Below are 26025 nucleotides of genomic sequence, written 5' to 3' on the forward strand. Positions count from 1 at the left end.
AGATATACTCTATAATCTATTTTTAGAGAAGTTATAATAGAAGTAGATACTCTAGAATATATAAGAATATTTATATACTTAGTTTAGTTCTTTATAATTAATATATATTATTACTATAGAGTTATCTTTAGTAGTAAAGACCAGTCTTAATTTATTTATACTCTCTTAACTATTAGGTATGCGTACTTAATAGATTTAGTCTTTTAGATTCAAGTCTAGTATTGACGGTAGTCTTGTGTCGACTGTATCTCTATAACGACAATAGTCTAGTATCGATAGTAGTCTAGTAACAACGGAAGTTGAAGCACGACTTTGGGTTAATAACCCTTGAAACGTGGTCTGCTAATTGATCTTAATGACAAAGCCCCGGGCGTAACAATACGCTCTATTAAGGTGCTTTAAATATAATATATTAAAGTATAAAATTACTTAGTATCCTAATTACTAGGCTATTTAAATTTTTTATAGAAATACAGATTTCTTAATATTTTAAATAGATTCAAAATATAAGATACGTGAAATCGGGAGGAGTAGAACACTCAGTTATGTGGAACGCTCGCTTTCCAAATACGTTACCCCCACAGTCCTGTTTAATCAGCAATCATATGTTTGACAATTGTTAACGCCACGCACGTATGGGTTACGGCTTTTCTTTTTCTTATAGTAAGCTGGAAGAGGCTGAGGAGATATTTTAGCGAGGACTAGCAGACTATGAGAAGTTCCAGCCACCCATTGATCGCCGCACAGGATCCATACGCATGTCCGTATGTTAGTACTGCAGATTTACAGTTTTGTACAATATTATTACAGTACAGGGAAGATAGATATTCCGTGGACTTGCCAGTTATGGTTTAGCTCCATTTCGAATGAGGTTTCGAAAAATAAATCAGAAGTATAAACGTTTGCACCAGTATTGCATCCAGCTGTATCGCAGTGTTAAGTTTAATTCTATTATGGATAGACTCGATGCTTTTTACCTGGTCCTGCACTCCCCAGCTGAGAAATTCGCTGTCGAGGTTAGAACTATCCCAGAGTCAGACTTGACCAAGGACCAACGGATTGCGACGGATAATATGCAGGCTGTACGAAGACAGATATAGTGGAAGAATTTGAATTACACCGTGACCGTTGAAGGTTATACCTAGATAGGGACACTGGGAATCTCAAGTAAAAGCCGTCTATGCTATATTTTCACGGCATACAAATATAACTTGTACGGATGTTATCGACGATGTTTTGTTATTATAGTTTGCAGTTCAATACAGCTTAGGAGATATTGGATTAGGGATCCGGAGACACAAAGAGTAACACTATCTAGCTTCTGAATAAGGAAATATCTGAAAGAACGCAATACAGTGCACGGAGTAGAGTGGTATTCGGGCCGGGTTCGGGTCCTAGATCTAGAGACCACCACCCCCGGCCCGGCTCCAGTTCCGGGTTCTAGATCTAGGACCCGCCGCGACCCCGAACCCGGGCCAATCTAGATCAACCCGACTCGTTGGGGCCCCGCCAAGCCACAGGCTAAACCTAGTTAGGTAAGGTGTCGCTTATTAATCAGACGCCTCACCTAATTAGGCCTAGTATGGTGATTTTTAAAGCTCTATATCTCTACTATTTATATATATATTCAATTGATATTATATACATATATATATAATCTAGATCTATAACATAATTGGTAAGTGAGTTGCCTGCACAAGCGAGTTGCCCACCACCCGCCAGATAAAAATTTAAAATAATTAAAATACTATAAATTCTAACTTCTATATAAAAATAAGTAGTTCTATTAATTTAAATAGTATATAATTTTATATCTTTATATACTATAGTTAAAATATTTAAATAGAGTATATCTAGAAGCTAATTTAATAGATAAAGATCTATCTATCTATATAGCTTTATCTATCTAATTTTAGTATTTAATAAGGATTTAAGCTTTAGATATTAATATATTTTTTTAAAAAATAATCTATTTAATAAAGTATTTTTACTTTTTAAATTATTTTTTATATATAATCTAATATTATTTTAATTAATATTTTAATATTATTATATTATTTATAGCTTATTTAGTATTTTTAATTAATTAATTTAAACTAATTTTAATAGATAAATTAGAACTATAAAATTAATTTTTAAGTAGTTTTTTAAATATAAATTTTAATTTTTTTAACTATTTAATTATATAAAATATTTTAAATACTAAACTATTTTAACTACTAAATCTATTATTTAAAAATATAAAGATTTTAAATTAAATTATTAATTAAAAAAAATATATTTAAAATTTAGAGAAACTAGACTAGTAGTTTTAAAAATATTATAGATATTACTATTAATAAAAACTATTATATAAATCTAAAAATATATTTCTAAAAAATTAAATTTATTAATATAATTAAATTTATAATATATTTTAGATTTAATTAAATTTTTATATAAATTTTTAAATAGTAAAAAAATAATAATATTAAATAATTAAAATTTATAAAAAGTATATATAAATATATAAATTAATATAATATTATTTTCTATATAAATTTAATTAAATTAAGATATTAAATAATTATTATTATTATTTAAAATAAATAAATAATATTTTTCTATAGATTAATTAATAATATAAAATATAAAATAATTCTATAACTAATATAGATTAATCTTATTATTTATTTAGCTATTAGAACTAATTTTAATTTTTTAATTAATAAAATTTTATTATTTTTATACTAAATCTCTATATATATCTTATTTTTAAAAATAATATAAAAAAATAAAATCTATTTATTAAAATTAATATATTTTATAGTAATAATCTATTTTTAATTTTTTAATTATAATAAAAATAATTTCTTTAGTATATTAGATCTAATAATAACTTTAATTATAATTATTAGATCTATTATAAATCTTATTTTATTAAAATTATATATATTATTTAAAACTATACTATATTTTTAAATAATTTTATTTATTTATTTAAATTAAATATCTAAAATCTTAGGATTTTTTATCTTAATATATTAATAATTATAATAATATATAAAATAGAATTTAAATTTAAATATATATTTAATAAAATTATATATCTATTTCTTCTCTATAATAATAGAGAAAAAGATAGTATTATATTTTAAAAATAAAATATTAGCTATTTTTTATATATATATAAATTTAAAAAATATTTTATATTTATTTAATAATAGAATCTATTTTTTAAATAATTTTTTTTTATTAAAAATTATTTTATAATTATTAGTATAAATATTATTTAAAAAAAATCTTTATTTAAACAATAATATAATATAGTAATAGATATATTAAAAATTTTAGCTATCTTTTTAAAACTATTAATTTTTTATTTTTTTTATAGCTAATATAGCTAATAGAATTCTATCTTTCTACTTAACGCGTAATTTTTTTAATTTAAATATTTTTAGTAGTATAGCTAATATTTTAATTATCTAAGAAATTAAGACGCGTTGAAAACGCGTGTGGTGGATAACTCATTTATATAGGCAACTCGCTTACCGATTACGTTATAGAAATATAAAAAAAGTCTAGAAATAATAGATTTTTAGATCACATAACCAATTTCGGGTCGGGGCGGGTTTTCTAGATTTAGGGTCGGGTTCGGGTCGGGTTTGTCGGGTTACCCGTACCACTCTAATATTATCTATATTTTTAAATAATTAATAGAATATTTATATAAGGGAATAACAACTACTTTATAACTATTGAAGACTTTATCTATTATTAAATAAATTGACTAACGGTATGACCGTAACATTACCTGATTTTATAATCTAGAATAAAAATGTTCCATAAAGAACAATAATTCAGGAAACTTGATACTGTATACAGCTGTCTCAAAATATGGATTTAACCTTTTATGCTGCCCTAATTGCTTCTTACACCCTACCTTTTCTAGAGAAAAGTGTTACAGACCCTTGTCTAGCACACTGTATCGAAGGCGGACACACAAGGCAGAAAAGCGATAAGTGAGCCGATCGACATCAATATTTCCATATCTCTCTCCACCTTCCATGACTATCGTTGCCAACATCGAGAAAATATCCCCGCCATGTCTAAGCCTTTGATCGTGCTCCCCCGCCCTGGGACAGTGCCACCCAGCGGCGCAACGCAGCCCATTCCCGCCCCATTGGAAGCCGCCTTCGTCGCAACCTTCGGCAACCGGCTTCCACCAGCATCATATTTACAAACCCTCCACGGCAAAGCAGCATACTACGAACTACCACCCTCATCTCCTGTTTCCACGGATGGTAAACAGCCCATATCCCGGGTACTATTCGTCCACGGGGTGCAAACACCTGCAATCGGCCTCCAGCCATTAGCCAACGCACTGTCCTCGCGTTTCCCCTCGGCTCATTGTGTCCTAGTGGATCTGTGGGGCCACGGACTCTCAGAAACACCGTTTGTGGCGCACGACCCCGCTCTCTTCCATGGATTAATAGAAGCCGTGATGGTTCATCTTGGATGGACTGATGCCCATTTCATTGGCTATTCTTTTGGCGGGTCTACCACAGCAAGTTTTGCGGCAGCGCACCCCGAACGCGTCGCGTCGATGGCTTTGGTTGCCCCGGCGGGCCTACGCCGCACCGCCGGGCTCGATGAGGTGCAGAAAGGTTACTTGCGTGGTGGGGAGGGGTTGGAAGAGGCTGCGCGAGATTGGATCCTGGAAGTGCTGGAAGGGGGCCGGTTGGTTGTGCCTTCGGATTGGAAGGAGAGGGTGGGACGAGGTGAGGTTGTGGCAGAAGCTGTCAGAGATTGGGAAATGAAAGAGCATGCAGGGCATGCCGCTAGCGTAGTCGGTATCTTTAGGGATGGTGGAGTTTTTGATAAACATGGTGAGTTTGCGAAAGCGGCGACGACGGGGATCAAGAGTCGATGTGTTCTTGGGGAGCTGGATGATTTGTGTAGCGTGCAGGACTTGCATGAGCTTGGAATGCAGGATGTTGTGGTCGTGCCCCAGGTCGGCCATGGAGTAGTTAGGGAAAGGGTACCGGAGGTTGCGGGCTTTATCGAAGAGTTCTGGAATAGACTCCAGCAATAGATGTCCGCTGGATGGTGACTAGTCGGTTTGTCTTTGAATTCAGCACTTGCTTTCTTTGCGTGGTTCTAGAGTTATTGGATACCATAGTTTTATGATCATCTGGGCTGTTCGAGGGGAGAACAACGCGGAACTCAAGATATCTCTATCCCAAACTTTGTTATACAGGACCCATTCTTCGACTGTCTCAATAGGACCGATGTAGTAATTCACCTTTGACATTCAATTTTTTCTTAGCTCCACATACATAGTGCTACCGCGAAGCATACATGTTTAAAATGTTCAGTAATGACCCGTTAGATTACATCTGTCACTTTGGTGTTTTAGTTAATAATCACCTAGTTATTAGGTCGATCTCTACTTATAAGAAATAAATTACCATAGATTGACAGTTTCATTCTTGTACGTGTTCCTTTCTTACCCTGGTGGTGATGAACGTTGTTTCAAGCACATCAGTTATTGTGTTCCAGACGAAACATGATTGGGAAACAGGGCTACATGCATGATGTGAATATTTCGGCATATGGGATGTTTCCATACTGTCCTCATGTAAGTCAATTATACGGCTGACTGTTTACCTCTTCTCATATTCATAAAAATCGATTGTCGATGGCGTCGCGATCCCCATGGCAGCATTAACAACTCATAAGCTCACGACAACAAGAATCAGAGAAACTTGACCCAACGCAATACTATACAAAACCTACGTTGAACTACACACAAAGAAACCTTTCTTAATTGTATAGATTTGTTACAGCCAGTCAAACACCTTAGTTCAACATTGGGTTGTGGTTCATCTTTTATGGGATGACTTAGCTCAATGCTGTCTGCTAGACGAAATCTTGGCCTGATGCTGTTGGGATATCTGAAGTGTTTTGTTGTTGGAAGAATGTCGACAAACCTTCGAGGGGGTGAACTTTGAGTCTTTTCTTATTCTACAATTTTGTACAAAAGCTAGTCAAGATCCTTTAATGATGGGCTCGACGGATGTCAAACATCGCACAACTCGATCATCTTCTTGAGTGATATCTGGGGCTGAGAAATATATCCGACGCTCCCGAGGATCGTGATTACTATATCCTGGTTGTGGCAATTGCATCGAGTCTATGTAGTCCTTCTAGAACCGAGTTATAAGTCACCATTCTGGAACATGTCGTCTCAGCCAAGCCCTTACTAGCCTTCCTGTGAACAAAATCCTTCTAGAGGCTAGTCCCCGCTGACTATAACAAGAGGCCCTTGACCCGGCGAACTTACGGAGGAACCCCTCATGCTCCGTATTCTTACCTTTTTGAGACGACCGCTTCTTGCTTAAGCTTAAAGGATCAACCTCTAAGGTGTCATAAACACGCAGCTGGGATGCATATGATAATAGTTCAAACATGCACTAATCCGTAATATTCAACTAAACAGTCGGTTTAGTAGAAGGAGTGTATGCTGTGACAACGTGACCAGGTTCCATCCGATAAACAACGGAAGACGCGGGACTGGTGATGAACGGTTCTTACATCAGCGTAGGATATGCTTCGGTGGGGATGCATCTACTATGTGGATACATTGAAGAGCGACCTGTCTCGGAGATTTTGCTACAAGTTCCGGGGTATCCCTCCGTATAACATGCCATAAAAATGGAGGCTAGTGTCAGAGGTCATGGATGAATAGCGATGCCTTTTCAGTGCTTGTCTAATGATTTCATACAAAAGACGTTTCGGGGTATTTTGAAGATGTTTTGAACCAAAGTTCGTATATCAATCGTATCAATATTGATCTTAGGTACAGTAAAATAGTGAGAATGGTCAGGGTTCGATTTTCACTCATAAAACAAGCGCATTCACAGCAACTCAAACTGTGGAGTGCACATATACAATCGTGGTATGCCATCCTTGCCATGCGCGCTATTGAAATACATATCCACAGTCATATGCTTGGCTGACGTGCCATTAAAATTCAGCAAGGCTTCAGGGCAATGGACGGCAGTCGGTGGAGCACGGAAAGAAGGGTAGAGCCCTGAGCGAACCTCTTCATCACTCGGAACAGTGCCGATCGGCACTACTAGTGTTTTGAGTTGATGATAACCCTAACGCCTAGTTTCTCTCACGCCACGGTTCATGTGCCACCTCCCTGGAATTCCACTGGTCCGTCCACCGAGCCCTATAATTTTCAAGGTAAGCTATATGAGGCAGTGTTCTGGAATAAAGTTTCAAAAATATGGGCCCGCCGTTAAAGTAGGATTAGAACCACCAGCCCCGTTTGATCCTGTTTTTCCGTTGACCTCCCGTTCCTGGTCATGACCTGTTGCTAGACACATATTGTCCTGTTGCTAACCCGGGTCAATATATTTTCAATCGCACTATTTAAGTATTAAATGATGTAGTAACATGGGGCCGGAGGAGTCAGATTCCGCAGAACCAGACAAGAAGGAGATCTAAACCCGTGCGCTCGAGCCTTGTTGGCCTCAGTTGAACCATTCCAACACGGTATCTAAGCGCTTGGTGCCTGTTCTTAGCTGGACAGGGGCTCCCATATTAGACAAATAGATGGAGTCGGATGGCCCCGCCCGTTACAGATACAGGATAGTTGGTTCAATAACGAGTCAGTCAGTGGAGAAAGGGTACAACTCGGAGATCGAACCCGGAGAATTAGATCTTCTAGTTTTCCAGGGACCGGATGACCCCTAGTCTTGGCTTCTTTGGAGACGGATGTTTAGGACTGAAATGTCTCATCCTTCACACTATGGACCCACCCGCTCCCTAATTTTCCTCCCGGTTGTTACCGCGTTATCCTTTGCTTTGCTTCTGGTCTGGTAGTAAGAGCCGAAGGTTTAAAAGGCTTTGGATCTCTCGTAGCTTTTGCTACCATTTCTCAGGTATCATTGCCCAAGGCAGCAAGATTTGAAAACTTCTTTGCCCGCTATGAAGCTCTTGTCAGTCACTTTTGCTGCCCTCCTGGGCCTCACCCAGCTCGGTGTCGCCCAGAAAGTCTCTGGCGCTGCCCAAGGTTTCGCCTCTGGCGTGACGGGTGGTGGTAACGCTGCACCTCAGACCCCGAAGGATATCAACGAACTCAAGAAGTTGCTCGCCGATCCCTCCCCTCGTGTGATTGTCCTTGACAAGTTGTACGACTACACCGGAACGGAGGGCACCTCGAAGGGAACCGTCTGTGCCAACTGGGGTGAAGGCGCAAAATGCCAGAAGATCATCCAGGACAACTGCGGAAATGCCGGCAAATCCACTGGAACCTGGGACACTGCTGCCAAGACCCCCATCGATGTCGCCTCCCACAAGACCATCATCGGTGTTGGTAACAAGGGTATCATCAAGGGCAAGGGTTTGAGATTCCGCGGTGGTGCTACCAACATCATTGTCCAGAATATCCAGATTACTGACCTGAACCCCCAGTACGTGTGGGGTGGTGATGCCCTCTCTTTTGATGGCGCTGATCTGATCTGGGTTGACCATGTTACTGTATGTTTACCTTTATCCCCTGTATAACCCAATACTAATAGCATGCAGACTGCTCGTATCGGACGTCAGCACTACGTCTTCGGCTTCAACACCAGTAAGCGTGTTACTCTTTCCAACAACTTCATCAACGGTGACAGCCCCTTCTCTGCCGGATGCAACGGATACCACTACTGGACCTTCGAGATGGTTGGCAAGGGAGACCAGATCACCCTGCAGAACAATTACATCTACCACACCTCTGGCCGCAGCCCTGCCCTGAGCGGAGGCACCCTCCTGCACGCTGTGAACAACGTCTGGGACGGCAACACTGGCCACGCTCTTGAGGGAGGCGAGGCCACTGCCAGGGGTATCTTCGAGGGTAACGTTTTCACCGATGTCAAGGCCGTTGTCGCCGACTTCAAGGGCAAGGCTTTCTTCTCCCCCGACGCCAATTCCAACAAGCAGTGCAGCTCCGCCCTTGGCCGTGCCTGCGAGGTCAATGTCCTCACCAAGTCCGGTACTCTTCCCCCCCTCAAAGATACCTCCTTCTTCGGTGACTTCAAGGGCCTCAAGATTGCCCCTGCTACCCCGGCTTCTCAGGCCGCGGTTAACGTCCCCAAGAATGCTGGTGCGGGCAAGATCTAATTTCTCTTCTTGTATATATGACTACACATCTTTGTATCTTTGTGTATAATACCTTTCTCTCCACTAGCAGTGCTTGTTTATAGAGTTCGAATATAAAAGAGGGTTTACCGCTTTTTCCAAGTGCATTTGACCAGCACCCCAACATGGCTACCCGTATAGGTTCAACTCAATTTTCTGATCTGTTCGTGATGTGCAATCCCAACTCACCGACAGGACTTTGTCGTGTAGTCATAGTTCTAATTACAATCAACTATTTGTCTGGCCGGAGTTTTGCCGATGTCGATTGAACTATTGCCGTCCTTTACTTCGGATCTGATCAGGATTAGTTAATAAGTGTGCCGTTATGGTCGCAATAGTATTTGAATTTAGAGTAATGCTAAACAAAGAAATATAAAAAAGTTACACCTGGATTTCCCTACCCCTCATCAGCTTAACTTGTCACAGAAACAGATTCTGTATTTCTAGAATCATCAGAACTAGGACGTACAAGAGATTTAGTACCTCATATACATGCATAAGACACCACTTGTGGCTAGCCTAATCTTGAACCTTTGGTCGAACGCTCCTCGCCTCTTGACTTTCCAAAGGCACTGAGAACGAGAAAAGTATCCAAAGACTTAACAGCAAGATTCGCCGCGAATGCCATCCTAGCCATCGCCAGCAGCCTATTAACCTACCACGAACACTCAATTGCAGGCTCAAACAGAAGGATTGACCAGACCTCGAATTCTGAATCTATAGTTCGATAGACTCTGTCACCATCTAGCACAATAGGTCTTCGGTACTATGTCGGCTGCGAGGTCAAACAGGACTCTTTCTTGGCCAACATCTCCAGCTCACGCTAGTTTTTTAAGCCTCTTGATCGATCTGTGTGAGAATATTTATAAATAAGTGCTGGCTGTGCCATATCTAGTCTTCTTATTTTAGGACCCGGGTGGGTCAATAGAATCCTTTGCACCCGAAAGGCCACCCCAATGGCTTGCGCTTCTATATACCAATCGACAAATTTCAGATGAAGCAAAATCAGTCCTCTATAGTACAAATGAGTTTACCCTCGAGGAAGGGACACAGCGTCAGGGCAGTCTTCTAAAGTCTTTTCTAGACTGCATCGGCTCGGTGAATGCAGGCTTTCTGGCTTATCTACAGATCAACTTTCCAGCCACAGAGCGGGTAGATGGCCAGCTGGACAAAATAAAGATAAGAGAAGATGGCTGGCAGAATTTGCGACTTCTGCAGGAACACTGCACCAACTTGCAAACATTGGAAACCGTCGTTTATGGTCCGAACTGCGTTCTTGTCACAGACAACGAGATCAATGTTCGATTCCTCCATGATACATTGCAAGACATTGATACACAGTTCAGAGCTATCGGGTCTCTCGGTAGAATCATAGCCAAGATTTTCTGTAGATCTCCAACCCCCAAAACAACGGAGTTTATGAAACAGCTTGGTTGGATTGTCTTGCCGCGCAACGGGTAGATCAACGGTAGCAAATGGTGGTGGGAAGCCAACGATACAATCTATTGTGATCAACGAATTATCTGAAATACCTTGTTTCGCGCCGCATAGGTCTTCTCATATTTTGCATATATTTGCTGAGGAGATTTTCCTATACTAACGTGGTTTTCCTTCTCGGGGTAATATTTCTTTCTCTTAGTAGCGTTTTCGATACCAGATCGTCGCAAACTAGTTATATATTTCAGCAAATTACCAGCAGCGTTGAGAATGAATCACCAATGTAATGTTTATACCCTTTCATTTGGCCAAGAATTAAATCACTAAGGCATCTATATAAGTAGGTCATTTGCGCCACCATTAAACAAGTTGTTTTGGTGAAAAGTAGAAGGTTTTTTGCTTTCCCCATATAATTTGCTATAACTGAAAAACAGATACATACGACCATAGGGTGTGGAGAACAGGGCTTCCCGTCCGCTCAGCCGTACTTAAGCCACACGCCGGGAGGTTAGTAGTTGGGTGGGTGACCACCAGCGAATCCCTCCTGTTGTATGTTTTTGCTATTTTTGGATTTCAATCAAATTGCTTTGGTGGTTGTAGTGGTCCTTATAAGTAGAGTTGATGGGTACACTATCGGATAATTAAACTTGGTTAAGTGATTAACAATATCTGTACAATACAGTACGATACGTCACATCCCATGAAAGGTTGTCAGTCAGACGCAGGAAAAGCTTCAGGTAAGAGCTTCCATGTAGGAATATATGACCATTTCCGGCCTAGGCTAGGGTTACTACGAATCACAACAAGAGAGACGCTGCAAGCTACGTAGTATACACACAGGGCCTACTAACTACGGTGGTCCATGATCAAGTCAGAATAACATTGATCTCCGGCAGTTATATCCACAAGATATACTCCACTGCAGTAGCTAAATGGCCCACTTGGTGCTACTGAGGCATATTAGGGCAGGGAAAGATCCCTCTCGGAGTTATATATCATTTACCTTTTCACAAAGCCTGCCTGCTAGATTCGAAATATAATGTGTACGGAGTAATACGACCACCCTAGGCACAGCCCACAGGGACCACCACGATCTTTTCGCACCCTATCTCTGTACACTTAGTGTAAATTGGTGGGTCTTCACGCTCCTCATTCAGGAATGGAGGTACGCCGCTTCTCTTCTAAGTATTATCATTAAAGGATTCTGACATCTATTAATTCTCCAATGCGATGCTGCAGAAAACGATCAGCCTGGATGCTCACATATTTCAATATACCGTTGAATCCATGCTTTTGTATTAAAGGTCACAAAACAGTGACCAGCTAAGCTATGTAGAGTATAGACTGGAAAAATAAATCGCAAGTCATTGGCCGTCAGAAAAGCAACCCCGCGAAAAGCTACCCGACGAGGCTGACAGCGTTTATGCGCACAGCCTTGTGCACCGCCTCTCCATCTGCTTCCCTCAAACTTGCTTTGTCCATCGCTTTCAGTATCATACAGCTGGACTCGGAACCTTGAACTTATGAGTAACATGGAACTTGTTCACAAACATTTCAAGACGTAGCTTTTGATTTGCGATACTAACCACAATGGGGAAAAGACCCCTGGAAATGATCAATGTCGACGGGACTGGAAATGAGGTGAAGAGCAAAAATGGCATCCAGAGCTCAGGACCAGGGATTTGGAGCTCCCCGTATGGCAACGAAGAGTACACGATAGGTTGGGTCTCGGCTCTCCCTATTGAAATGGCCGCAGCAAAGGGGATGCTAGATGAAGAGCATGGGGATCCACAAACGCCTCCACAGGAGGCCGATCACAATACATATCTCCTAGGAGCCATGAGTGGATTCAAAGTCGTCATTGCTTGCCTGCCAAAGGATGAACTGGGTGCTAGCTCTGCCGCCGTTGTTGCAACAGACATGCTGTTCACCTTTCCCAACATCCGAGTTGGCCTCATGGTGGGTATTGGCGCAGGGATACCCCATTACGATGATAATGAAACGCGCGACATCCGCTTAGGGGATGTAGTTATAGGCAGTGATAGGGGCTCTAGTGGGGTTGTTGTGTATGACTTTGGCAAACGGCTACCGGATGGCTCGTTCGAGAATATATATGCGTTGGATCGACCGCCCCGAACGTTGTGTACTGCACTAGCCAAGATGGAAGCAGAGCACCAAACTCGTGAGAACAAGATCTGTCAATACATTAACAGTATGCTGGATAAGTACCCTTATATGAGAAAGAAAGGCTTTGCTTATCCTGGCTCTTCATATGATCAACTCTTTTGGGACAACTATCGCCATACCGGTGGTAGATCCTGTGCAGGGTGTGATCCCGCCCAACGAATACATCGAGAAGATCGATTTGACACTTCCCCGGAAATACATTATGGAATTGTGGCGACAGGAAGCGCGGTGGTAAAGCATGCGCCAACTAGAGCGCAGATCAAGCAGAGACATGGCGCCATCTGTCTTGAGATGGAGGCGGCTGGATTGATAAACAACTTCCCCTGCATCGTCATCCGAGGAATATCGGACTATGCGAATTCGCACAAGAACGATCAATGGCATTCATATGCAGCTGCTACAGCAGCTGCCTGTGCGAAGGAACTTCTGGGCTTTGTGCAACCGACGGCGTTGGACGCGGAACGCAAAGCTAAGGATGTGCTTCAGATACTCAATAAAGGCAAGTCGCGACGCTTTAATATCATCCTCTTATATCCATCGCCGCAAACTAACAATAATGAAAGTATGCGACGAAGTGTCTCAAATTACAACCCATGTGACTCATATGAACTCAGCCATGGAGGAGGGTGAAAAGCGAAAAATACTCACCTGGCTCAGTCCCGTCGACTACGGCCCACAGCAAAGTGACCATTTCAGTAGGCGACAGGAAGGAACGGGTCAATGGCTACTCGACTCTGACCCCTTCCAACAATGGCTCGAACAGTCAAAGACAACGCTATTCTGCCAGGGTATTCCCGGGGCAGGTAAAACTATCATGGCTTCCATCGTCGTCAATTATCTGGGGATAAAGTTCAAGGACGATTGCCATGTTGCAGTTGCCTATATATTCTGTAACTTTCGGCGCCAGAACGAGCAAACATCGACTGATCTTCTTACTAGTCTACTGAAACAGCTAGCTTGCCAAACTCCTACACTGCCAAAATGTTTGAAGAATCTCTTTGGAAATCATAAAAACCAACAGACTCGTCCTACCTCTGACGAAATCTGGACAGCATTGCACACTATCGGCTCGAGTTATGAGAAAGTATTCATTGTCATCGATGCTCTGGATGAGTGTCAGGTCTCAGAAGTGGGCGTGCTAAGTTCTTGGCTGAGCTTTTTAGATTGCAGGATGCAACTCCCGTGAACATATTTACTACTTCACGATTTATCGATGACATAAAGGAAGTATTTCAAAAGCGGAGAGCTATATTTCTAGAGATTCGCGCCAGGGACAACGATATAGAGAAATACCTTGAAGGGCATATGTCATCTCTACCGTCTTTCATCTCGAGGGAGTTGAGTCTAGCAAATGAAGTGAAGGCACGGATTGTGGAAGTAGTTGACGGGATGTAAGTACTTCCATCCAATCCGATTTCGCCTAAAATTAACTATAGTCAAGGTTTCTGCTTGCGAAGCTTCACCTAGACTCTTTACAAGACAAGATATCATATAGCGATGTCAAGAATGCTCTGAGGAACCTCCCCAAAGGAGTAGATGCATATGAGAAAGCTTATAGTGAGGCCAAGGGAAGGATCCAAGGACAGATGGGTGGTTTCCGAAATCTGGCTATGCGGATTCTCTCATGGATTGTCTGTTCCAAGAGGCCTTTGAAGACATCTGAATTGCAACATGCTATCGCTGTTCAAATTGACACCCGAGAGCTCGACAGAGACAACATTACAGATGTGGGACTAATGACATCTGTTTGTGCGGGCCTAGTGACAGTGGACAAGAGCAGTAGTATTGTCCGATTGGTGCACTATACCGCACAGGAATACTTTGAAAAGGAATGGAGATCTTGGTTTCCAGATGCTAATACAGACATTGCTGTTACTTGCATTACATATCTGTCATTCGATACTTTTGGAATTGGTATCTGCAAAACAGATGATGATTTCGAGAAGAGACTGCTACTGTACCCTCTCTATGATTTTGCCGCAGTGTTCTGGGCCCACCACGTTCGTTCAAGTCGGGTCGATATGGAAGAATTGATTGCGAAACTTCTTAAGGATGGATCCAAATCGTCAGCAGTCTGTCAGGCGATAATGGTTTCTGGATCTTCCAGACATCCAAACTATAGTCAGAAGGTACCCAATGACATTACAGGGCTGCATCTTGCCGCGCAGGTCGGGCTTGTGGATATTATCAGGCACTTCATGGAAAGGGGGTACCGGGTAAATGATAAAGACAGCCATGGTCGGACTCCACTATCATGGGCAGCAGCAGAAGGGCATAGTGAAGTTGTGAAATTACTTCTCAGTTACAAGGATACCGAAGCCGATCTGAAGGATAAGGATGGACGCACCCCGCTGGGCTGGGCTTCGCTAGGAGGCCATAAGGAGATTGCGGAGTTGTTACTCGCCCAGGGCGACGTGGATCCAATGACGAAAAATCTGCACGGGCAAACACCATTGATATGGGCTTCCCGGAACGGCCATTACGACATTGTCGAGTTGCTCCTGAATGCTGAAGTTGATCCTGATACAGAAGATAAATTCAACAGAACTCCATTATGGTGGGCATTGAGGAATGGCCATCATAATACTGCGCGATTACTACTTGAGGCTGGAGCTGATCCAGATCTGGAAGAAAGTAACGGACAAACTTTGATTTCGAGAGCGCTGAACAGCAAGCACAATGAGGTTGTCATGATGTTGCAAGAAAGAGGCCTGCACCACCCTCGCAGACCTGGACAGACAGCTTTGTCAAGAGCTGCAGAAACATCTAGTCTAGCCAGAGTGTTATTGCTTCTCAGGAAAGGGCAGGATCCAGATAACAAGGACTCTGACGGTCGAACACCACTATCATGGGCTGCACAGTCTGGTAACATCAGTATCATGAATCTCCTCCTCGAAGCAGGAGCTAATCCGACGTTGAAAGGCGATTGTGGCAGGACTCCTATCCTATGGGCTGTAAAACATAGCCAGGTTGGAGCTGTCCGTCACTTACTTGGCTATGGTGCAGACCATATGGATATTGACGGCCGAACGCCACTATCCTGGGCCGCACAATTTGGGGACAACTGTCTTGTAAATGTCCTCCTTGATCACGGTGCGAATTTGGAATTGCAGGACAACACTGGTATGAGTCCTCTCTCATGGGCGGTCAAAAATGATCAGATGTCAGTCATCAGCTCCCTACTTAAGCGTGGTTCGAACCCCAACTCCAGCGATATCGAGGGCCGAACTTCTCTTTTCTGGGCAGTACTGAATAGGCAAGAGGAAGCTATCTTGCTCCTGCTTGAGCAAGGTGCGAATCCGAACTGCAAAGATGAGAGTAGCCAAACTCCACTTTCATTAGCCGTAAGGTGTGAACAAGAGGCTGCCGTTGTAACTTTGCTCAAGTATGGTGCTGATCCTAACATGAAAGATGATAACAACGCATCCCCGCTACTATGGGCAACAACATATAGCCAACAAAATCTGGTCAGGCTCTTACTTGCTAACGGTGCTGATCCAGACATTCCAGACATTCACGGCCAGACTCCCTTCATGCGGGCGGTTGTAACCGCCCAACAAGAAATTGCTGAAGCGTTATTGCAGCGCGGTGCAAATCCAAACACAAAAGTGACAGCTTACGGCACAACAGCCCTTCACTGGGCAGCATCTCGCCGCGATGAATCACTGATTAGGCTTCTTCTCGAGAAGGGCGCGGACCCTAATTGTGCAGATGCTGTCTATGGCCAGACACCGTTGTTGTGGGGAGTAGAGCATGGGCTAAACCAAGTCATTCTACTTTTGCTTGAGAAAGGTGCGGACCCTAATGTCACAGATATCAATGGACAGACCCCGATGTCATGGGCAGAGTATCGCGGACTAGAGGATCTCGTGAAGGTAATGGCTGAGTACGGCGCCACTTGCTGACACTATTCCTCGAATCTCATATCTCAGCTCCATGGAAAGGGATAGTGAGAATCCCACCGACATAGTGGCTGAAGTAGACATCACTCTCACAACGCCAATATGCCTTGTGGAGCTATATACCCATCTATGGAGACGAACTTCCATATCATCGATGCTATGGAACGTCTGTGGATGACGAAGCCCGTGATTATATTTCTCTGTATACACCCTACTCGGTGTTCTGGGCCAGGATGGATTTCGTTGTGGCGTTCTTCATGATGGCTTACATGGTATATCTTGGCTTGACGGCCCTGGTATGCTGTAAACTTGAATATGAGTCGGCCTTACCTGGAGAGGGACTTATCAAAATCACACGATGTTTGATCGCCTGAAGAATACCACATACTCCACTGCGATTCAATTGAATCTAAAGACCTATCGGCCAGCCCCTGCTGATACTTGTCGTATACAACTATGCTTCAGCACCTGTTGTTTTTGGAATCTTGAAGGAACTACCCACTGGTAAATCACTGTGGGGGGCCTGTATAGCCCACCATCGAGATTGTCAATCATATACACGCTACGCAGCAGGCTCCCAGTTTCTGTACCTGGAAGTTACGATCCTTAATCGATTTTTGGAAATAACATGCGTAGCACTCCAGTCACTGCCAAGGTCGAGGTGTTGCGCGCTAAAGGGTCCATATCCACTTGTGGCCTTTGGCCACAATTTGTCGATCTTCGTCACCCGCTTTAAGGAGCATATTATATTTTTTCATTCCTTTGTCTTGGACTTGGACTTATGTACTATGAGACTGGAAACAGGAAAACGAGCCGTGACCACAGTACTTGCAGGAGCCTGCCCGCAGAATAGTTATCCCACGACACTGGTTGACCCATTCCAGCGTCGAGTTTCAATTTGGAATGGAAGCGTTCCGTCTCCATAATGTCACCGTCAGCCAAAAGAACCGGCTCTTGACTTTCCAACGAGGCAATGTCGTATCTAAGATTTTGAGACCTGTCTCTGGATATTGTTCTGGTTATATAACCGCTGAAGGGCGTGATCTTTAGTTTGTCTGCCCAGAGAAACAGATAACGATGGGTACTGGTTCTAGGGGTCTGGTAACTAGTTGACCACATTTCGCAGGCGACCGTGATTTAGGACAGCAAAACTGGAATCAATATCAAACCAGCCGATATCTATCGTATTCTGCATTGTGTATGAAATGTAATCTCTTTCCCTTCATTAATGAGAGTGATGGCCAAAGTATTTAAGCTCCGCCTCATCCCTTCACTTTATCGAGTGTTTCATAGCTGGGGTGATAATCCAATCTGGACTCACGAAATCTTGACTATAGACTACCCTAAATCGGTGATCACTCAAATCCCTGACACTACTACAGCATAACAGTTTAGTATTGCCATATCGGTATTCCAGTAGCCAACGTGCATCATGAGTTTGGGTAATGCTGCGACACCTAGATGCTACCCTAGTCCCTGTGAAGAGTAAGGCCAGGGTACATGGGTATATGGATCTCGCTACATCCTCTCAAACTGGTGAATACAAGAAAGGCAATCGCCCAAGGTGTTACTACGTATGGATATGTCTCTTCAATCTGCGGTAGTATTCCCGTCCGAAGAACAGGCGCGTCAGGTACGCAGGAAACCAGCATATTGTCTACGACTATTAACCTCATAACATATTTTAGAAGAGCACACAGGCTGATACTTATATAGTGACGGTAACTTTGGTAAAAAGGCAGTATAAATAGATGACAATACAGGGGGTTGAACCCGGAAAACCCGCCACCAAGGCCTAAAGAAGTGAGATGTCAACTTAGTCAGCCATACTATACCTGTTTCGGTCTTAGTCGCGGATTTTCTGGGTCGGGTTAACCTAAATCCACTGCGGGGGCGGGGCGGGCGCGGGTTCTCACGTGAAAACCCGACCTGTTAACAACTCTAGTAGCGGTAGTGGTAGCGGTAGTGGTGATGGTGGTATGAGACGAGGCCCTAAGTTTAGGGGTTGTAGTGCCTAAATTTAGTAGAGTAGTATCTAACCCTAGGGGTTACACTGCCTAGAGATATCAAATTAAAAAAGCGGTAAGGTACTGCAGGACCAAATAATTTAAAGCGGCAAGTATCTTTGGAGGCGGACTAGTTAAGAATCTGAGAATTGAAACTATTATAATTGGTAGATAGTATAGTGGGACCTTATAAATAGATCTAATTGGCTAGATAATAGTGCGTTGCTGTTGGTAAAGTTGGTAAAGATTAGCAGTTGACTATTACCTAGATTTAGTCCGCTGTACTCCGTACTGCCGCGTTATTGGACAAACAACCACGCAGGCAGGCCTCTCCCCGCAAACCCCGATGTTATGAAAATCGGTAGACTTGCAAGGACTTTCAACCTTGATTCTGCATCACCCCCAATTTCCCTGGAATATAGCCCGCCAAAATGCCAAAAAGGCTACCTCTCAGCTGTGAGAATTGCCGACGGAGGAAAATACGCTGCTTAGGGTCTTGTGTGCCATGTGACACCTGCCGGAAGCGCGGAGTAGCGTCGTCATGTCGGTTTAAGCGTGATGTTGAACATAATCTTCAACCAGCACAATCCGAGGCAATCGCTCTCCAGGAAACTCTTCTTCGGCGAATCTCAGATCTAGAAAGTCTACTGGTGAAAAATATTGAGTTCACCTCGATGTCCACAACTCAACATAATCGCAGTATCCGCTCGCCCGTCCTCCAAAATGATACCCCTCTGACTGAGGATGAGCTTTCTGCAAACCCGGCCTCGATCAATACCGACGGCCAATTTTTCACCCGCAATATTACTACATCTCAACGTGGTGAAGTCGGCAGTATCATTACGTCCCAATCGGGCTATGTGCGATACGTTCCTTATAGCACCTCTCGCGATCCCGACGTCTTCCATTCGCTTCAGAACCAATCTCAAATGGAATTCCCGTCCCACGCCTTCTTCTGCTGCGATACACCTCCCAGCAAACAGGCTCTTTTAGACATGCTACCGCCGTTTCGGCACTGCGATGAACTCATCACCACGTTTCTCGACGTGTTTTCCCCGCTGTTCCACATCCTTCATGACGGGACCTTCCGATCGAATTATACCAAGTTCAAACAGGATCCTCGTAACGCTCCAGTGTCATTTGTTGGTCTGCTATTTGTGACCCTGGGGCTGGCTGTCACTGCTATCGACAAAGAAAGTCCCATTCTGTCAGATTTGGGCCGAGAGGCTTCCCCTGCGGAAAGTGCAAGGTCTTTGGCAGCAAAATACCGACAAGCGACGATGAAGTGCCTCGCTGCCGATAACTTTATGTGGCAACACAACTTGCAAACCCTACAATGCCTAATTCTGCTTATATACGCCATTAATCACGCCCAAGGTCCAGCCTGGGCTCTCCTTGGAACAACACTTAATATTGCCATCGCCATTGGGTGTCACATTGATCCGGGGCTTCTGAGCCTGAATCCCATTGAAGTCCAAGAGAGGCGACGAGCCTGGGCAGGGTTAACAATGCTTTATACCATTCAGAATACCTGTTTGGGTAATCTAGCCCCATTTAATATCGAGAACAATGTCCAACTACCGGCGGACGTGGAAGACGAGGAGATTGTTGCAGATTCACTCCCTACAGCCTTAAATGGGATCCAACACTCATCAAGACGGATGCATCCCACAAAGATGTCGTATATCCTGTTCAAGTTCCGCCTCTATTCTCTGGCTTCGGGTGTATGCGCTCTGAGTGCAGGGAAATCCGAGTGCTCACCGGCCAAGATCCAGGCATTGGATCACGAAATTGAACTGGAATTGCAAGCGCAGGCAGAGCGCTTTTCGGATCAACTGGATCTCCCTCCATATCATCAGGCACATTCGTTTATTTTGAGTAACTACACCAATCACCTTGTTCTGCTCCTGCATCGAATCTGCCTCTTAAAACCGGAGGGGTTCGAAGACGGGAGCGTGACAGGTAGTTACGAAAAATGCGAACAGGCAGCTCTTGCAATCCTCTCAAACTATGAAACCCTCAATCTGCGCAGCGAATTCAGCCCTTACAAGTGGTATATTTATGGCCTAGGTTCGTTTCATGCTTTTTTAGCAATATCAACTCTGCTGGTTCTGTTTGGAAAGGCCCGGACTACACAAAATTCAAAGCACCTTATATTGCAAGCAGTGCAAAATTGCTTTCAACGACTGCACGAAAACGTTCCGTTCAGCGAGATATGTCAACGAGCTTGTTCGATACTGGACTCATTAACGCCAGGAGAACCTTACCAGCCTACCCCATCCCTTGTATTCTCTGATGGCGTGTGTAACTTGGAGAGCACAGCCGGTTTTGGATACAACGAGCCTCCGACAATGGATACCACGACTTCATCCGACAGTTTCGACCCGAGTTTCTGGGCATTGCCAGAAAGTTTCGAGGAGATTGTGACCAATATACCCTGCGAGCAATGGCTTTCTCCGGCAGTATTTCCGTGGGCAGGCTTTGGATACAACATACCATAATGGCATCGTTTGAGTTTCACGTAGCAGTTTTGTGGACCATTTCATGTATATTTAACTCTGATCTTCAAGTTCATATCAAGTTTTTATTTCCAAATGCTTTCTCCTATGGCGTTTAATCTGCTTTCGGCATCATTGTTATCTACAGTGAGTCTGGTAAGTCTTGCCTGCATTTTGCTCGTTAGGTTTCGTTAGCCCGATCAGATAACTAACTAGTGTGAGTGCAACTATGCATGTAGAGCTTGAGATCACTGCTTAGAGCCGGCATGCTCTTAATTCACCCTATCACACTAGGTGACGGTAACCTACACGCTCCTACCAGGGTATACAGTTGGGTATATCACATGGATTACGGGAACAGGAACGGGTAGTCTAGCATAGCACCATCAACACCCAATTGTGGACCACACCATGACGGAACGGATATAGGGATACTCATATAGTCCGCATGTATTTCGTGATTAGTCTCGCATTACTACTTGCACACGTCTTCGCACTTCACAGTTCACCTTTGAGACCACTCTAAAACACTATACTAAACGTGAATCAGGTACCAATATATCATGTTTACTTGATTTGTATGCTAATTCCCTTGTATTAGGGATACGTTAGTATAACTGGCATATGTAGAAAACGGTTAGTTACCTGCTGTACCAAAACTCCGATCGAGTAATGTAAATAGATATATATTTGTTGTTATCCCCAAAGTATTTCGAGTTAATAAACACACGTCGTAAAATATGTAACACCAATATACCCCAAGCAAATATTAGTAGCCTGGAGCATTGGAATATGAAGTTGTGAGATGTTGCATTTATTATGGTGTTCTGGAATGATCGGGTCGGCTGGGAACTACTTTAGTCAGTTAATTGGCCTGCGTGGAAAATTTGGCGTAAAGGTCGGTGGAACTTGTAAGGGATATCAAAGTACGGTCCGATGCCGGCAAATGACTCTCGGTATAGTCCGTTGTCTCCGAGAATATTGAGTTGTTTCCGACTCAATATTTCCGAAATATGCGGTGTCTCGCGCCAAGTGTCTTCCAAATATACACGCATTCATCATCCCCGAGTGGCTGGTGTTAACTCCGAGATAAAAAAATATATCTTCGCAGATCCGATATCTATTCATTGGATTATTTGCCGTCTTAACCGAAGCTCTCGGAAAGGGATTTAATCGGAGGTGATGGTTCCAGCTATATAGGAAACCGGGGTGTACGGGTTGTAAGTTGCAATCCCCCAAAAATAAGGTGTTTGACATGAAACTTTGTCGCCTCAATCTCCGGATGATCCCTTCCTTCATATTCCATACAACACATCCATATACCAAACTCATTGCTCGGCCGTACAGCAAACCAAAAGATACGATTGCCCTCCAGCAACCGATGCCTCAGCACACCACCGTCGTCCCTCGCAGCCGAAACCACCCGCCCTACGCGGCCGTGAGGAAGCCAAAAATTGTCATTGTGGGGTGCTCATACGCTGGGATGTCAGCAACCCTCACCCTGACGGCCTTGAAGGGTGGTCTACCTATCCCATTTGCTTCCTACGGAGATTACAGTCACCTTCAAAATGTCCCTTCAGTGCAAGACTTTGATATCACCGTGGTCGATGAGAGAGATGGATTTTGTAAGTCTACAAGAGGCCGAGTAGACCAGCAACCACGACATCGGCTGATCCTTTATCTGTGACTTAGTCCATAGTGTCGGAGCCCCACTAGCCCACATCTCGCCCGCGGAAACAAGCGTGATGTGGAAGGTGTACAAAGGATTTTCTGAATTGAGCCGGCCGGATATCGATTTTGTTCAGGGAACCGTTATAAGTATCGATCCGACGAGCCAGGTGATGAGATACTAGGACCTGGAAGGCAGATCACAGCATCTAAAATACGACTACATTCTTATATCTTCAGGTCTTCGGCGCCCATGGCCTATCGTCCCGCGATCCAGGCATTTCCGCTCATACTTGTCCGATGCTTCAACATTCATAGAGAAGATTATTGAAGCTGAAAAGCTAGGCGTAGTGGTCGTCGGAGGTGGTACGTTGAAATGGAAAGTCCATGAATTTCAATCTTGGGGTGGCTATCCAACATTATCCAATATTTCAAGAAGCTACTGCACCGAGAAGCTAATTTACTTTTGTCATAAAAGGCGCTATAGGTGTTGAGTTTGCCGGCAAGATCAAAACACACTACACCGGAACGCCAGTTACCTTAGTCCATTCGCGGCATCAATTGCTCTCAAACGAGCCGCTGCCCGAAGAATTCAAGACAAGGACATTAGAACTGCTGCGAGCGCAAGGAATAGACGTCATTCTGAACCAGCGTGCTGATGTCCAAGAGCTGCCAGATGGGACATTCTACGTCAAATTCCAGGATGGCAATCGTTTACATACTGGCATGGTCATTATGGCAATGGCCTCCCCCACCCCTTCATCGCAATTCTTGCCATCTTACATTCTCAGTAACGGAAGCATCAACACTGATTCAAAGTAGGTATTCAAAATTTGCCATTAACAAGTATAGGAGTGACGCTAATCTACATCGGCAGTCTCCAAATTATCTCGAGAGACGAAGTCATCCCTCGAATGTTTCCAGCTGGAGATATTGTGAATGTTGCAGGAATCAAGTTGGGAGGAAACGCAATGTTGATGGGGAGTGTAGCTGCGGCTAATATCTACTCCTTGCTCGTCGCTCAACATAACCCAAGCTGGCGATCAGCTATGGAGCGATACGAACCCATGGAGCCCAAGATGGCTCTCTCTGTGGGCAACAGTGCTGTCTGTTATACCTCTGATGATGGAGTTAAATATGGAAAGGAGTGGGTGGAGCCTATGTTTGGTTCAGACCTGGGATGGTCCAGTAAGTCGCCGTTTCCCGCTTTTGGACAATTTGCTAAAATAGATGTCACTCAGAAATCTTGTCCACACTCGGCCTGAACAATTATGAAAACACAGCATTATAACACCAGCCTAACTTTAATCATACTTGAATACCTTCGTACAATAAATTCTCGTTCTATTCACATGGCCTATCCAATTGATACGTTGTCCATTTGGAGTCGCTATCCAGAGGAATGGTAGCTCAAACAGCTGCTTGCATCTCAAATGTCGGCAGCTTGATAGGTGTTACTCCGCCGCCCCATAACCCAGCACAACCAGCCCAGTCTGCCGAGACTATCAGTTTCAGTTCACATTCCCCCAGGTGGTACTCACAGGAAAGGAATGACACCACAAGCCCGAAAGCATATCCAGCTGTCAGAAGGCTCTGGACATTGACCATATATCCGCACGCAAGCAGGAGAAGGCAAATGTCCAATAAGGATAGGTCGATGAAAAGAACCCAGGAGGATCGCATCGCCGCGACGGTAAATACTACCGTTACAATCAACCATGCCCACAGATAGAGCGACAGAGCCTGGTTGAAACTAGGGCTTATGGCCCCGGTTGCAGAATCGGTGTATGCAGCCAGAATACCCGTCCCGGGCAAATAAATCATTGCATACGACAAGTTGAACGCAGCATAGGAGGAAAAGACGGTGGCACCGAACTGTGAAAGATTAGCTGCGGTTCGGATTCATTGATCCAAGGGTGAGTTACCGTGTTTCCCGTGATAAATTCCATGATTCCAGCAATAAACTGACCAACGCCGCCATAGAATATCAGACACCCAATCATCACATTTGGTGCAGTCACACCCCTGGCTTGCAGTCCGAATACGCATATAAGGAATATGTCTACAGAGTCAGTCGCATATTGTCACGAGAGTCAAAGCGCCATACCTGTCGCGAATGATATCAATCCCAATGGGGAGGGGCTGGCAAAAGTGCGATGATAAACCGGAAGAGCTGGTTGACTTCTATCATCTACGTGTCCACCAGCAGTGTGGATCCGTCCAAGGTTTGTATGCTCAAGGTGATTTGTCTGAGACGAAGAAGACATTTTTGCCTCTTCAGATTTCGTGGTTGCAAAGTCATTCGAGTCCATTGTGCTAGGCAGAAGATCAAAAGGGTTGATGGATGCTCCACGTTTGTATGATACATGTACGGTTTATATACTCTGTGGAACTAATGTAGAGTTTCCTACAGCTTGAAATCCGGGGAATGAACTAAGCGCTATATTGCTGCAGGATAGTGATTGGTCTGGCCAATGCATGACTGGATCTACAAAATTTAAGTTCTACATGCTAGAGCTGGGGTTTGAGTTCTAGGGGGCGAAGGAGATGCAGCGGACTTGCGCGGACTTGCGCGGACTCCTTTGGAAACTCCAGCATGAGGGTCTTGTCCAAATACAGGACTAGGGAGGATGAACTGCACTAATGAACTCTTCGATTTCTTAGCTAGAGTGAATGAAGAAAATATTATCCTTGAGTGGCCCTTACTGGCTTCCACAACCCTATTGAACAGCGCTATCCGATCCCGCCTTTGCCCGCAGCTTTTCGCCGTCGACTAAATGCAGAGTCTACCCGGCCAGAGCGATTGCCTACCGTTTCCGTGGCCATCCCAACCCGACGGATCCTCCAACCAAAGCACGACATTGTGGCGATTGGGGCAGCAGCCATAGCGGCAATCGTAACAATAAACGGCCATCTTTAGGTAGATCCAGGCCTCAGGTAAGAGAACGTCCGCACACAAGACCGATAGGGCGATGAAAAACACCTCAGCCTCGACAATTGATATTGTTGGGACATGCATTGGCCAGTCCGAAGGCCCCTTAGATAGCAGGCTGGCAGTCACTCTGGATGAAACACAACAGATATTCGGTCGGGGGATTCTCCGTATTCAAACTCATGTTCCTCGGCATGCCTATTTCATGACATTCCTTCCAG

At 43.7% G+C, this 26025-nt stretch overlaps 7 protein-coding genes across 7 annotated transcripts; 6 read left to right on the forward strand and 1 right to left on the reverse strand.

The window, feature by feature from the left end:
* Positions 1–4084: 4084 nt before the first annotated feature.
* Positions 4085–5074, forward strand: AO090138000205 (alpha/beta fold hydrolase; the record flags this gene model as incomplete). The annotated part of the gene is given in 2 exon segments (XM_023238487.1): positions 4085–4868; positions 4884–5074. The coding sequence occupies 2 exon segments, from the start codon at positions 4085–4087 to the stop codon at positions 5072–5074; spliced, it is 975 nt and encodes a 324-aa protein (XP_023093309.1).
* Positions 5075–7980: 2906 nt separating this feature from the next.
* Positions 7981–9156, forward strand: AO090138000204 (uncharacterized protein; the record flags this gene model as incomplete). Its single annotated transcript, XM_001825645.1, has 2 exons — positions 7981–8532; positions 8581–9156. 2 exons carry the CDS (start codon positions 7981–7983, stop codon positions 9154–9156), a joined length of 1128 nt encoding a protein of 375 aa, XP_001825697.1.
* A 786-nt stretch (positions 9157–9942) lies between these two features.
* On the forward strand, positions 9943–10646 carry AO090138000203 (uncharacterized protein; the record flags this gene model as incomplete). The annotated part of the gene is made up of 3 exons (XM_023238488.1): positions 9943–10027; positions 10259–10473; positions 10566–10646. 3 exons carry the CDS (start codon positions 9943–9945, stop codon positions 10644–10646), a joined length of 381 nt encoding a protein of 126 aa, XP_023093308.1.
* A 1555-nt stretch (positions 10647–12201) lies between these two features.
* On the forward strand, positions 12202–16703 carry AO090138000202 (uncharacterized protein; the record flags this gene model as incomplete). The annotated part of the gene is made up of 4 exons (XM_023238489.1): positions 12202–13275; positions 13298–13927; positions 13969–14189; positions 14240–16703. 4 exons carry the CDS (start codon positions 12202–12204, stop codon positions 16701–16703), a joined length of 4389 nt encoding a protein of 1462 aa, XP_023093307.1.
* A 2434-nt stretch (positions 16704–19137) lies between these two features.
* Positions 19138–21207, forward strand: AO090138000201 (Zn(II)2Cys6 transcription factor; the record flags this gene model as incomplete). The annotated part of the gene is made up of 1 exon (XM_023238490.1): positions 19138–21207. The coding sequence occupies one exon, from the start codon at positions 19138–19140 to the stop codon at positions 21205–21207; it is 2070 nt and encodes a 689-aa protein (XP_023093306.1).
* Positions 21208–22585: 1378 nt separating this feature from the next.
* On the forward strand, positions 22586–24163 carry AO090138000200 (uncharacterized protein; the record flags this gene model as incomplete). The annotated part of the gene is given in 6 exon segments (XM_023238491.1): positions 22586–22829; positions 22897–23042; positions 23058–23277; positions 23351–23662; positions 23725–24060; positions 24114–24163. 6 exon segments carry the CDS (start codon positions 22586–22588, stop codon positions 24161–24163), a joined length of 1308 nt encoding a protein of 435 aa, XP_023093305.1.
* Positions 24164–24282: 119 nt separating this feature from the next.
* On the reverse strand, positions 24283–25184 carry AO090138000199 (acetate uptake transporter family protein; the record flags this gene model as incomplete). The annotated part of the gene is made up of 4 exons (XM_023238492.1): positions 24283–24374; positions 24414–24747; positions 24798–24934; positions 24980–25184. The coding sequence occupies 4 exons, from the start codon at positions 25182–25184 to the stop codon at positions 24283–24285; spliced, it is 768 nt and encodes a 255-aa protein (XP_023093304.1).
* Positions 25185–26025: the final 841 nt, after the last annotated feature.

Source organism: Aspergillus oryzae, chromosome 6 (assembly GCF_000184455.2).
Source record: "Aspergillus oryzae RIB40 DNA, chromosome 6".
Lineage (NCBI taxonomy): Eukaryota > Fungi > Ascomycota > Eurotiomycetes > Eurotiales > Aspergillaceae > Aspergillus > Aspergillus oryzae.